This window comes from Gavia stellata, chromosome 7 (assembly GCF_030936135.1).
Source record: "Gavia stellata isolate bGavSte3 chromosome 7, bGavSte3.hap2, whole genome shotgun sequence".
Lineage (NCBI taxonomy): Eukaryota > Metazoa > Chordata > Aves > Gaviiformes > Gaviidae > Gavia > Gavia stellata.
The window spans coordinates 41881551-41894087 of NC_082600.1; the positions used below are offsets into that span (position 1 = coordinate 41881551).

The 12537-nt window shown below is 42.4% G+C and overlaps 1 protein-coding gene across 3 annotated transcripts in view; it reads right to left on the minus strand.

The window, feature by feature from the left end:
• CAPN3 (calpain 3) overlaps positions 1-12537 on the minus strand; it is a 28993-nt gene that overhangs the window by 2038 nt on the left and 14418 nt on the right. Inside the window, exons 8-21 of one of the 3 annotated variants that reach the window (XM_059819974.1) lie at positions 12373-12458; positions 11577-11654; positions 10961-11121; positions 10235-10404; positions 9584-9595; positions 8218-8426; positions 7465-7501; positions 6435-6449; positions 5212-5313; positions 3803-3880; positions 3157-3214; positions 2488-2552; positions 1369-1437; positions 717-795 (exon numbers count right to left, since the gene is read on the minus strand). In XM_059819974.1, the coding sequence (XP_059675957.1) occupies positions 717-795; positions 1369-1437; positions 2488-2552; positions 3157-3214; positions 3803-3880; positions 5212-5313; positions 6435-6449; positions 7465-7501; positions 8218-8426; positions 9584-9595; positions 10235-10404; positions 10961-11121; positions 11577-11654; positions 12373-12458 (1219 nt within the window). Of the gene's footprint in view, positions 1-716; positions 796-1368; positions 1438-2487; positions 2553-3156; positions 3215-3802; positions 3881-4600; positions 4627-5211; positions 5314-6434; positions 6453-7464; positions 7502-8217; positions 8427-9583; positions 9596-10234; positions 10405-10960; positions 11122-11576; positions 11655-12372; positions 12459-12537 lie in introns of all 3 variants that reach the window. The other 2 variants (XM_009819585.2, XM_009819587.2) reach the window with 2 other exon arrangements.

Below are 12537 nucleotides of genomic sequence, written 5' to 3' on the forward strand. Positions count from 1 at the left end.
GCTACAGATTTTCTGATTAAAGAAGCCATCTTGCTCCCGTAGAGAAACAGCAGCCGGTAAAGACATTTGCTGAGGGAGGCCTGCTGTCCAGGGAAAGAAGCACACCAATGTGCTTGAGACAAGAAGCAAGAAAAGTCAAAAGCCTCTCTTTGCAGGATGAATTTCATTAACCGCAACTTTTGCAAAATACTTTCTTCTTACCGCGCAGGTGGAAGAGGAGACTGAGCCTGCAGTGGCTCAGTGCTGCTAAGAACCGTGAGCAGGACTCAAGAAATGTCCATTTGCCTCTGATGCAAACTTGGATATTGACCTGCTCTGCCTTGGTTTCAGTGCCTGTACACTTGGGTTGAAGGTTTTCCGCTATTCTTTGATTGTTACTTACACAAACATAAAGAATCCACTGCTTAAATGAAATCAAATGTCTTAAGGGCTCACTGGTCCCCCTGAACAGCAGGACCCCAAGTGGGAGATCCTTAAGACAGCAGAGCATCATTCATCAGAAAGTTTAAAGAGCTGAAGAAATTTATTTGGTTGGCAAGGCACACAAGACTTGCTGTTTAGATATTTGAGAAGCTCTGTTAGGGAAAAAAGGGGTTTTGAATTTCTGTAGGGTCTCTTTTTAAAAGGCTGCACTGTGTTTCTGATTTCACCCTGTGATAGATCAACCAAAATAAGGCTTTCTTTGGCTCCTGGGCATTGAACACTAGGAGAAGTACCTGCATCATTGACTGCATTGCGCATCTCATAGCTGTTAATGGTTCCCGAATGATCCGTGTCATAACGCTTGAAAATTTTCTGGAAAAAGAAAAACACACAACAGAAATAAAAGCTTGTACTTCTGTTGAATTTGCCCACTGAATGGGTATGGGATGTGTGTCTCAGGCACTGGGAGGCTTTGCTATTTGCCTCATATTGCTGCTTTTGGGCAGTCTGGGTTGTTAGCACAGAGCTCCTCTCAGTCACAAAGTAAAATAATTTACATCCATGCTGTGAGAAGCAAAAACCTCACCCCTAGAGACTCTCCTTGTTTGACTTGAGCTTGTGCTGTTAATCCTCTCCCTTGATTGTCCTAATTAAGCTATTTGTGAGGCCTGATTCTAGTTCCCATCACCCTCCTCCTCCAATTTGTATGCCTCCGTGCTATTCTCATGGGGGAAGTTCTTATATGAGTGCTGGAGCTTCAGAGATTTAGGTTATTTGCTTAGGCTGTGAGTAGGATGAGAGACATTACTTTTCTTTTTAGAAGCTAATTTGCTTTCTTTTTAGCTTTTCTTTTTGTTGTAGTGTATGTAGAGAGGTCTGGTTTTCCTACACAAGATTTTGTGCTGCAGCAGCTGTGAAGAACAGCACTGTGGATACCAGCAATACCTGCCAGCTTTTAATCTTGTCCCAGAGGTGTCGAAACTCATCGAAGTTTATCTTCCCTGAGCCATCTGTCTGTGATGCGATCATTCAGGTAAAAAAACCACAATATTTTTTAAGAGAAAATTAATTAAGTCTGCAGCTACTGAAGGGTGAAGGGATGAATGTGAAACTGAGTTCAGGATCTCCTCAGCATTAAGAGCTGGATGAGCTGCGCAGTAAAATATTTGTGAACGTTTTGGTTACCGTGCATAGTATTTTGTTTCAGGAGTGTGAAGTACTGTTTGTGTAGAAGCAAACATGGTACAGGAGAGAGGCTTGTTCCTGGAGCTATTATAAAGTACACGAGCAGGATGTTTTAGAGGGCTCTTTCCAAATACCTCCAAATGTGAAGCTTACCCAATGTTTCTAAGGCAACTGAGCTTTATCCTAGAGTGAAGCTCTTGCTGCCTCGCTTAAAATGAATTGAGAACTAAGCAAAACATTGACTAAAGCCATTTACAAAAATGTGTTTAGGCTCCAAGCGTTATGGCTCTGGGTTGTAATTACAGTTTTGTTCTGGTTATGTTTGAATGCACTTAAACGTTCTCTCAAAATCACGCGTTATGTCAAATAGGAAAAGTGGGTGATGTTGTATTAGAGGAAACCCTATATGGCATCTTGTAGTGTGCTTTATTAGACTTGCTCTGAGACAATTTCTGTATGCGTTGCATGCTAAGCACACAGTGGAATGTGTAATACATTATAAACTGAGAGATAAGAGAGAAATATAAGAAGTTTGGCAAGAACTGTAGTTATGTTGAGTTGGATTTAAAAAAAAAAATTTAAAAATCAGGCTTTAGTACATGAGCTGGCCAGTTGCTGACAACTAAGGAAAGGTATCATACTGGCTGACTGATTCTGTAGTTTTCTGCTTTGGGATATTTTCACTGCCAACTACGCCAATGTTGAGATGACTGGAGTTAAGATGTGCCGAACCGGGAATGTCATGTTATCTGACTAACAGACTATAATGTACTGTTCTGCTTCCCTGGCTTACTAAGTTGTGTGTCTGTAGTGGTGGGAAATACAACCCAAGTGGACTAGTGTGGTATCCGGCATTCCTCTTGCACCAGAAAAGGATACATCCATTAAAGCAATCATGCTGCGGCACGATTCCAGTTCAAATCCTTCTGTCTTTAGGTCCTTATCTGAAAGAAACGATCCCAGGTGAAAACAGATCATGCAAGTCAGCAAGTGGTTCTTCCTTTTAGGAGTAACTCTACTCAAAGTAGAAGCCAAACCTACTTCCTTCATCCAGTAAGAAATGAGTGGTAGAGAAATCTGAGAAGACTCTAAGTAATGTTATTGCTTGTGAATTAGAGATTACTTTTCTTGACCTGTTATATACAATAAAAACCTCTAGAAAACTCGAAACTAACTTCCAGGTAACTAAGCAAGCCCAGGGTCTGTAGGCTGAAGTTTGCTAAACAGGGAGAAAGGTCTGCTTCTCCATTAGAAGTTTTTCTTTAAAGGGCATTTGCAGACTGCTAGAAATGCTATATTATCCTGTGTGGTGCTTCCAATGAACATTTGCTCATTTCTGCATTATTAGTACTTGATCACTCATAGAGAGCGTCTCTATAAAAAGTTCAGCTCCCTAACGTCTCGGATGCAAAGTCCATGGAAATGTAACTAGGAAATTTGTGAGTTTGAAACTGTAAACAATTTTTAGACTGCAACTCAGGGGCAGAGGGATAGGTTACATCACAGATTTCTTTGTTGAGGATTACTGAAAAACATGCTCAAACTCACGTTTTTTTACAACATTGTTGAGAACATTCCTGAGTTCTTCAGCATTGATCTCCATGTCCTGGTGGGAAATGTGGCAAGAATATCATTAATTACAACATTCCTTATTAAGCAGATCATTTTATGGATGGATATGCTAAAAGTATTAAGTCCTTGGTCACTTTTTAGTATAGCATATACATGCTTCAAAACAGAGAGCATTCTAATTCATATAAACATTAGTCCAAATCTTTCTTGAGGTTGCAGTACAAGGTAGGTCTAAAGTTACCATATGGTGCTTATTAAACTACTAGAAGAAGGACCAATAGTTTTAAGCCACTGTGGAAGCCAAAAATCCCTGTAAACCATTTCCAGCTTCTTGATTTATGCAGTTCTTTGACCTGTTTTTACTTTTAACTTCCCTTGTTAAGCATATACTGTAGAGCATTATATTTCTGACTTCTTTATACATGTTATGCAAAATAGTATCGTGTAGTAGTGATAGAAGTAAAAGCCTGAATTTAAATAAGGCTCTCAAAGGGTATTTAATGGAAGGAAATTCAAAGGAAACTTTAAAATTCAGTGTTTTGAATCTGGGAAGCAGTTGATTTAGGTGCTGTTGTGGCTAGGCTGCTTTGATGGCAGAGACAGGGATCGGTTACATACTCACATCCCCTGCAATCTGTCGGAAAATATTCCTGAACTGTTTTTCCTCTTCACTCCCCTCACGAGCTTTTGCTGAAGGATGCTGAAAAGAGACAAGCAAAGAAGAGAACAACCTTAGCCCAGCAGGGAAGGGAAGGGGGCTGGGGGGCTCACTCGCCCATGTGTGAAGAAGCCTCTTAGTGAATCTGGAGCTCTTTGGAGGAACAGGTCGTCCTCCTGTTCCTTTCCCTTTTTTTTTGGTTAAATGTGTCCCTTGGCAAAACTGCTGAGTATTTAACTTCATCCTATTGGACTCCTTTCTCTTGGAAGGAGCCTACATGATTACTTTGACTGACAGATGTTTATCTTCTAATTTTTTGTGTCAAAACATTGCAAAGGAGAAGTTTGGCACAGAAGAGGCATATCTGCTCCACAGCTGCCCTGTAGGCTATGAATTGACCAGATGGACTCAGGCTTGAGAGCTCTCTGTAATGTGGGGGGGCCCTTGATGGAGACAAGTAGCACGTGGGACGGAGGAAAACGATGAAAGTGAAGCTTTCTTGGACACATGCAAAGAGCAAGCCTGAACTCTGAGGCTGATGCTGAGAAAGGAAACTGTATTTTATTCCCCTGCCCCATATTAAATTACAGGAATTATACGTAACAAAGTAAAGTGAATTTCTTGGCATAGTTCTTATTACTGTTTGTCTAAATGCAGAGGAAAGTTAAGATCGGTTCCTGCTTCGCCACCTGCATGCTCTGGCAGTCGTGCAGCAGAACGGCACACTCCCTGTAAGCAGACACTCAAGCCATGCCTCCAGACGCCCCGAGCCTGGGTGCGGGATCTGGCTGTTGCATCTTGCGTCCATCACCCACCTGCAGGCAGAAGCTCCGAATTTGCTACCCTGTTTTCCTCCTCTCCGGCAGTGAGAGAAAAGGGGATGGGTACAGGCGCTCCTGGGGTTACTCAGGTGTTTTTTCTCTGGCCAACAGGGAGTGGCATAGGGCTGTGTAATTTGTGGTGGGGAGAGGCTGTGATCATGGCCAGGAGCTCCTGAAGCCCCTCGGGTGTGATTTACGGGTATGCCCTGCGTAAAGCGGGTACCGCTTCAGGGGACTGAGCGAGAGTGGGTTGAACTTGCGCTGCTCAAGAGGAAGGGATCTCTCACAGCCGGGATCCTTGCAGGAGACAGCAATGAGGAGGTGTTTTGAAGCAACTACATCCTCCAGCACAGATGTTAAATAACTGAAGGAATAGTCTCTGTTTGCTCATGCTCATTAGATCTGCATAAACCAGAAGCAAGTTATGCTAAGACATGATGAAAAGCTGTTAAGTATCTAAGGTTGTTGCCCCATTCCTGTGCTCTCCCCAGCCACTCTTTCATGCTAGCCAGACCGAGCCCTATTTTCCCCCCTGCCACTTGCTGCCGAAACCTTTTTCTCATCTGCATGGGTTTTTTCACCATCTTTGCCAGTGTCTTCATCTGCTGTCAGCTCCTTATTACTGTTTGCTCTGTCGGAAACAAAGATGATAGGCTAGAAGAAGAAGGAAGAGAGCAAAAGAGAAGTGGAAATCACACAAAAAATAGTGGAAGGGAGAGTATTTGAGGACACCCATTCTGTGGTAAAGTGCATGCAGCAACAGCTCCTGCCCTGAGAGCATGCCTGGAGAAGCCAGAGCTGGGAATGAAAGAAAAGAGAAGAAAAAAAAAAGTGGAGGAATTTCTGAAGTTACTGCTCTCCTCATGCTAAAAAAGCTGCAAAAGTCTTTTTGCAAGATCGTGCAATATCTGGCTTCTAGCTTTTCTTTTCAGAAAGCCAGTAACTGTTTAAACATTACTTTTTTTTTTTTTAAGCAAAATAAGCCTCCCAGATTCTTGATTCTCTGTTGAACTGATGAATTTGCACCTCTCTATGAAGGACAGTAGCACTGAAAGCAAACGGAATCTCAACCCTACACAGAAAGTGAGTATTTGTGTAGGAGCTTGCTAATTACATGAAGATCATGTTCTTTCTCTACTAACTCTTGAAGTATTTAGCTGTAAGCAGCCACACGCAAAGGTTCTGGTTTAGTGCATTTAAAACAAGGAAAGCTGCTACAAGATGCAAATATGTTACCCTAGAGTATTAATTGCAATCAGCCTGTCTTGAGATAAAAAGGCCTGGTTACATTTTCAGGGTCCTAAATGTGTTGTGTAGAATTGAAAGGAGAATCCTGGACTCTGGTGAGCAGAAACTTCAGGAAAGAGGAGTAGCTGCATTAGGCAACAGAAAGCGAATATGAGGGCATGTGTATGGGAGAGGGGTGATTTTCACTAGACAGGGGTGTTGGGATGCCCGTGGAGAGGCAGAAAAGAAGAGCAGTTGAGCAACCCAGAGGATCAAGCTTGTAAAGCTGACAAGTTTCAGTCACCCTTTCCCCCCCAGGCCTTGAATGAGAGAGGTATATGATACTATAGCTATTTCATTAGATTTTAGGGTAGGAAGACAAAATCTTTGCTGCCTGCAAATGGCCTCTCATCCAGTGCCCTTCATTAACCAGAGCGGTGTCCAGATGCAGAGAAATCACTAATGATACCAAGGAACTCTGCTCCTGCTGCATGCATTGCACGTGCTGTTTGTCTTGCTGGCACTCAGCACATTGCACAAGTACCCACCTTGCCCTTCTTCTTCTTCTGTACGAAAAGAGACAATTTAAAAAAAAAAAAAAGTGTTTTTAAACAGAGTTGTAGATTTTATGCATATTATGCAGAGCTGATGGTAAAATCTCATTTTTTCTCTTTCCTTTTCTCACATTTATTTTTCCCATTCTTATATTCATACAGTTTTCAAATCTCAAAAAATGAGGGAAAACACACCCACCAAGAAATTGCATACTGAAGGACAGAAATTGCAGAAACCACAGCAAAACAGGGTCTCATCTCATCTGGGGCTTGTCTGCTTGAATAAAATCTCTATTGTACCTTTAGCTCTGACTATTCCTTTTCTTTTTTTCCCTGTCAGTGCAGTGGAGATTGGACTTCTGTGCCCACAGATCAATGTTATCTGAAGTGGCAATTAAATGCCACCAGATCTGGACAGCTGTTTTGTTATCATGACAGCAAACAAAAGGGGAACACTTCTGAGCAAGGCTTGATGGCACTCTGTTCTGTGCAAGAGCATTTCCTCCGATTTTTTTTCAAGACTAGTTGTATTGTTAGCTCTAGTATATTCCTCTATAGATGAGTAAAACCCCAGGCTGAAGAGTTAGAGCTTGTCATGGATGCTAGTTTTAATCAGAATATCAGTAGGATCCCTTTCCAGAAAGCAGGTACTTCAAAATAAGGTACTTTTTTCTTTATTAGATGAGATACCAATTTCACAGGCAAATCTCAGAGCACAGAGCTAGGCCTCCCCAGTAAATGAATACTCTCAATTGATGGAGGCAAAGGCAATGCTTAGCATCCAGCTTCTTTATGCCAGGAACAGACTTCAAATCTGGCAAAAGATTTTGGTCTGTCCAAATTGGAAAGTAGTGATATAAAGCAAGTGTTAATAAAAGTATCTCGATGAGAAAATGTGGGCATTTATGCTAAAGGAGCTGTCGTGTGGCCACAAACGGTTTCCTGCCGTAGGTTTCCCTAGATGTGATACTCCTCCCCTCCCTACTTCTATTCACACACAAAGGTGGCCCAGGACAGTACTCACCGACGGACGCTCTGCCTCAATCATGTTTTCAGCCTCCCTAGAAGAAAGCAGAAAGTAAATAAATCAAGAGAGTGGCTGTTCCCAACATTGCTTGTTTCTGTAGCTGGTTTGTAAGCAGCCACTTGAACTCTCCAAACAGGCAGAGGTGTGAGCTGGCTTCCAAGCTTTACAGCTGCAGGATCTAGACATAGCTTTTCCCAGCTTGAGCTGAGCATCCCAAGTACCACTTCCAGGAGCACTGCTGCCTGGTTTGCTCCTCTAAAGAGCCTTGACAACACTGAACTTTGACAGCTGGGAGTCAAACAGAAGCTGTTTGGCCTAAGCAAAGTGACACTGGCTGCAAATTGCTGAGCTCTGGGAAATTAGTTGAAGAGCAGGATGAAAAAAGAAATAACTACCTACTTCTGTGTTTCATTCGTGACTCAAATTAGATCTGGTTCAATGATCTATCTGGCCAAAACTTCAGCCAGTGGCACATAGAAATAAAACCCAAACAGGTTCATTTTCATTATTAAAAATGGCTAACGGTATGCTTACAAAGGATATCCTGCAAGCAGTAAGCTTCTCCAAAGACAATTCAAAGCAGGCTCTGTTAGACTGTAAGGGAAGCTCAGGGAAATGAGATTGCAGCTTGGAATTTGTAATGAGGTTAAGAAAATTTTAAGTGGGGTGTAGCAAACTGGGAACATGACTGTAACAGACTAGCAAGCTTACCTCCACCTTTATGGCCAAATAAATGGATCTGCAACTTACTCTGAAAGACTTCTTTTCTCTGAGAAGACCCTCAGGATGAATTCTCCCTCCTGGTGGGGTTCATATGTCGATGGGATGACAACATACTCGCTGGGAGGTAGCCGAAAACGCTCAGAGATTTCTCGCATGTTTATATAGGTCTTGCTTCTAGCTTTGGAGGCATTGTAGAGGAAAAAATCCTTTTGCAAGTGGTGCTTAGTACCATGCATCTGCAGAACAAATGAATCAATTTGTCTTCAAGGAAGTCTTACCCATTCCCCAGGTGGCTTGTCATGCAGGCAGTAAGTGGTTGGGACAGGAAACACAAAGCAGCAGCTTAGCAGGCAGGGAGCTGGCAAGGGATGCTAGCTGGGAACAGATACAGAGTCTGTCACCTTTAAGTTGCTACTGGCTGGGTCTAGTTGGCTTCTGAGGGCTGCTCCAGGGCCCACCTGCAGAACGTTGGCTGACTTCTGCTGTGTAGGCACTTTTATCTGACTGGCTTTTTTGGATGCTAAGTTGTGTGTAACCAAAGTTCAGCTACTTTCCTTGGAGGGTGGCATGGTAAGGAACGGTATATGCAAACTCCTACATGCAGTGTGGTAAGGTGAAGGTACTTGCAGTGGAAACATCCTCGCCTGGACAAAACATGAATTCTGTATCTGCTAAAGAAACGTGGTAATCAATCATTGCGTTGGTTCAAATATGAAAATTAAGTCAAGAATTGTGGGCTAAGAACATTTGTAAGCTGTTTGCAGAAATAACCACCTGTAAAATAGTCAGAAAAGACAACATTCAGACTGTCATCTTCATGTTTTCCAGGTAACATAGCCTTCAGGTGAGCTTGTTTGCAAAACTTGTGATGCCAATGATTCAGCTACCGGCAGACTCAGAAAAACTTAATCCATGTACTTTTAATACATTTTCTTCAATGGCTGAAAATACCATTTGTTTTCCAAACAAATTCTGAGACTATAGAGAAAACTCTCTGGCTGCAGGATACAGGCATCATTTGCAGGGGGAAATGGAAGTGGTTTAGGGTGCTTCTGCGTGGGGTGCAATGGCAAAGTGCTCGCTGACGCTGCTTCTTGCAGCCCAGGCTCACTGACCGACTGTGCAAGCCATGGCCAAGTTGCATATGAATAGAAAAGGAGGACTAAGGAAAACGTGCAGATGAAAACGGGGTGTGGGTGAGAAGGAATTAAAAATCACTTGCAAAACATTACTAGTAAACAGTCAAAGCGGAAAGGTTAGCAGTTTCACTTTTTTTACATCCCTGAAAACAAACTTGACTGGACAGTTTCCTGCTGACTTACAGACAGGCACAACAGTAACACTAGCTGTGAGCATACACCAAGATGTCAACCTGCCTCCGTTCTGCTCATACCTCTTTGGGCACCTTAGGGAGAAACAAAGAGAAGAAACGGTCAGAGCTGCTAGGTCAGTCCACTTGCTTATAGATCATACAGAAGGGCGTTCACATAGATTTCTGGGGATGCAGCCAGTAAACGCCCCAAGTTATGTAACTATTCTAAGCATTTTCTTTCTTCCTTTCCAGATTTCTTGGGATCTGTATGAGATCCACTAAGAGCTGAACTAAGTATGTTTGTGCAAAGGACTGAGTAAATTGACTTCTTCGTGAAGTCAATAGCAGGGACAGAGGTTAATCGCTGTGTATGCGTCTTGGATGTCTGTTTCCTTTTTTACACTATTCTGTTAATGAAACGTTTAGTTTCAGCAAGGATGAAAGGGAGATGAAGAATATATGGGAAAGAATATATTAAAATCTGGCATTAAGTCACCGTAAAAGCCTAAAAAGTGTGTTACTTGTAGATGGGGTAAACCCTGAGGTTACTATGGGCTGAATGGTTACAAAGCCTTGAATTTCCTTCCTCTATTCCAGGTTTCCCCTGAGTTCCTTGCAAAGTAAATATTGCAATTCATGCAGTCAGGCTGAATGATTCGGTAACTCTCTTGGTAAATGTATACTGTCAGGATTTGAGACGACAGTGCTAAGAAGAAAGTCTAGACCTGGTACCTCGTAGATGGCAAAGCCAATGGTGTACAGGTTGGCTCCCAGCCTGCGTTCTTTCCTCCTATTTTTCTGCATCAGTGCAACGAGGAAGCTGCAGATAACCTCTTCATCCTCAGGATCATCATCTTCCTCCAGGAGCTTCAAGCGATACTGGGGATTGGTCCAAAATGTATCTGTGAAATCCCACCAACAACCCAAAGCAGACATGTAAAGCTTCGGTTTTCTAACAATCCACACGATCAAAGAGAACTTTTAAGTTCCCTGCCTGTGGCTCCTGAAGGAAAGGTTAAAATTGGGTTAATTATGTATATATTTTTTTATGTGTTATGGTTTTACATAGTTCTAACAAAACTGCTACAGCAAAGGAGAATATAAAATGAAGAATTGGCATCTGACAAACTTCCAAAGCACCTAAAGCTATCAGAAAGTGGGTTTCCCAAGTGAAATCTAACTGTTAGAGTGAAATTGATCTCTCTTACCTTACTTGGGACACTGTGAAGTATTTGAACAATGACTTATCTTTGCCAGGCCTGCCTTTTGAGCTTACGAGGTGCTGTCACAAACCTAATGACAAAAGATTTCCAGCTACAAAATCACGTGCCTCGTCCACTGAGGAAGCAAGGCTTTTCCTATGGCCGAGCACTGACCAGGCTGTGGTATGACTTAGCCTGGGGATCTAACACAGTCCCCGTCAAAGAGGCCTTATCTCTCTCAAGACCTATTGCTCACCTGGATAATTGCGGCAACCTCCAGCTGAGCAGCCTCTCACCCAGCGCCCTTCGTTGACTGATACAGTCCAGGTCTGGAGTTTATCGGCTTCCAGAGTATCAGGTGTGAGGTTACAGATCTCAAGTTTTGTGAAGTGCCTCATGAAATCTTCAAATGATATCCTGGAGGAATTGAGGGGAAACTGAACCCGAATGGATTTACATGGTGAGCGGTTGTCTGAAAGATCCTGGTGAGGTGGAGGAGGGTGACCCATGTTACTGCCCCTATTAGGGCAAGTTTGCAGTGGGAGTGACCTCCTAATGCATTTGGCCTGCTGGTTGGTCAATTAACACAGGTACAGCTCTAAACTGGGGGATGCTGGGCTGAGAGGATGGTACGTAGGAAGTGTGATGGAAAGCTTGTGAAAGTGTGGCATAATTAGAAGGACTGTGCTGGTGGCACTCAATAAACCCTGGGAGGAGAATGAGGGGATCACAGAGCAGGGCTTGTTGGGAATATGAAGACGAACAGGGATTACTGCAATGGTTTTAGCAGATTTAAGTAGTGCAGTGTGATTCGTTTTTGCTATAGTTGCATATCTCCTAGAGAAACACAGGTTTTTGATTTATATTCTCACCAGAACTCCCCATCCTCCACGATCTTGTGCTGCAGGCGTATTTTCTCTGCTTCGTTAATGAAATTCCACTCCTCTGACCTTCAAAAGAGTACTCAAGTTAGATTGTGATTTGCAATACAGTTTTCATTAAAACTTCTACTCTTTACTGTAAGCCTCGTAGAATGGAAAGTCAAGAGTCATCTTGCTACCTCCACAAAATTTTTCCCCTGTGAGCCTTGCAACCATTTGTTCTAAATTCTGCTCTCCTCTCCACATGCCCAAATAAAGAAGCAATTGCCCTACTCCTCTCTGCCTTCCCTTCAGACTTCTTAGCAGCTCTCAAAAATCTGCTGAACTGTGTTTATTGTATTTAGCTTGAAGACAAAAGTGTTTGCAGACTCTCGTTACTGGAGTAGCTATTGAAATTCCTTTTAGTAAAACCTAATGAGAAGCTTTATTCAAAGTCGCTCATGTACTGACATCTTGCTTCAACCTTAAAAGATTTTTCTACTGTCACATCTTGTTTTGAAAATGGACATTGCTGAACTTGCTAGACAGTAAAATCAGATTGACTGGCCTCTCTCTTTATTTCCATTGACCAAAGCTTGTTTTAACATCTTTTTCAGGTACTCTTCTCTTTTTACAGCTCCAGCTAAGCACTCAACTATGATCAACTTCAAAGTCCATGTGTCAAAATGATAGCAAAGACAATTCAGATACCTCATCATTAAATGTTAGGGTCATGCACAAGCTTCATAAGGGCAAATAAATCTGCAATTTTTTTTTTCCAAATCACGTAAAGCTCAGTTTTACTTACTTGTCACTCCAAGGTCCGTTCCATTCCACCTGCCCCCAGGGGTTTCTCAGCCTCACTAAACGTATTTTTTCCCCTTTAAATGTTGTCTAATTGAAAAAGAATGCAACAAGAATAGACTGAGAGTAGGTTCAAAAGGAAACGTTCTGCCTGTCAAATTGCTGATAC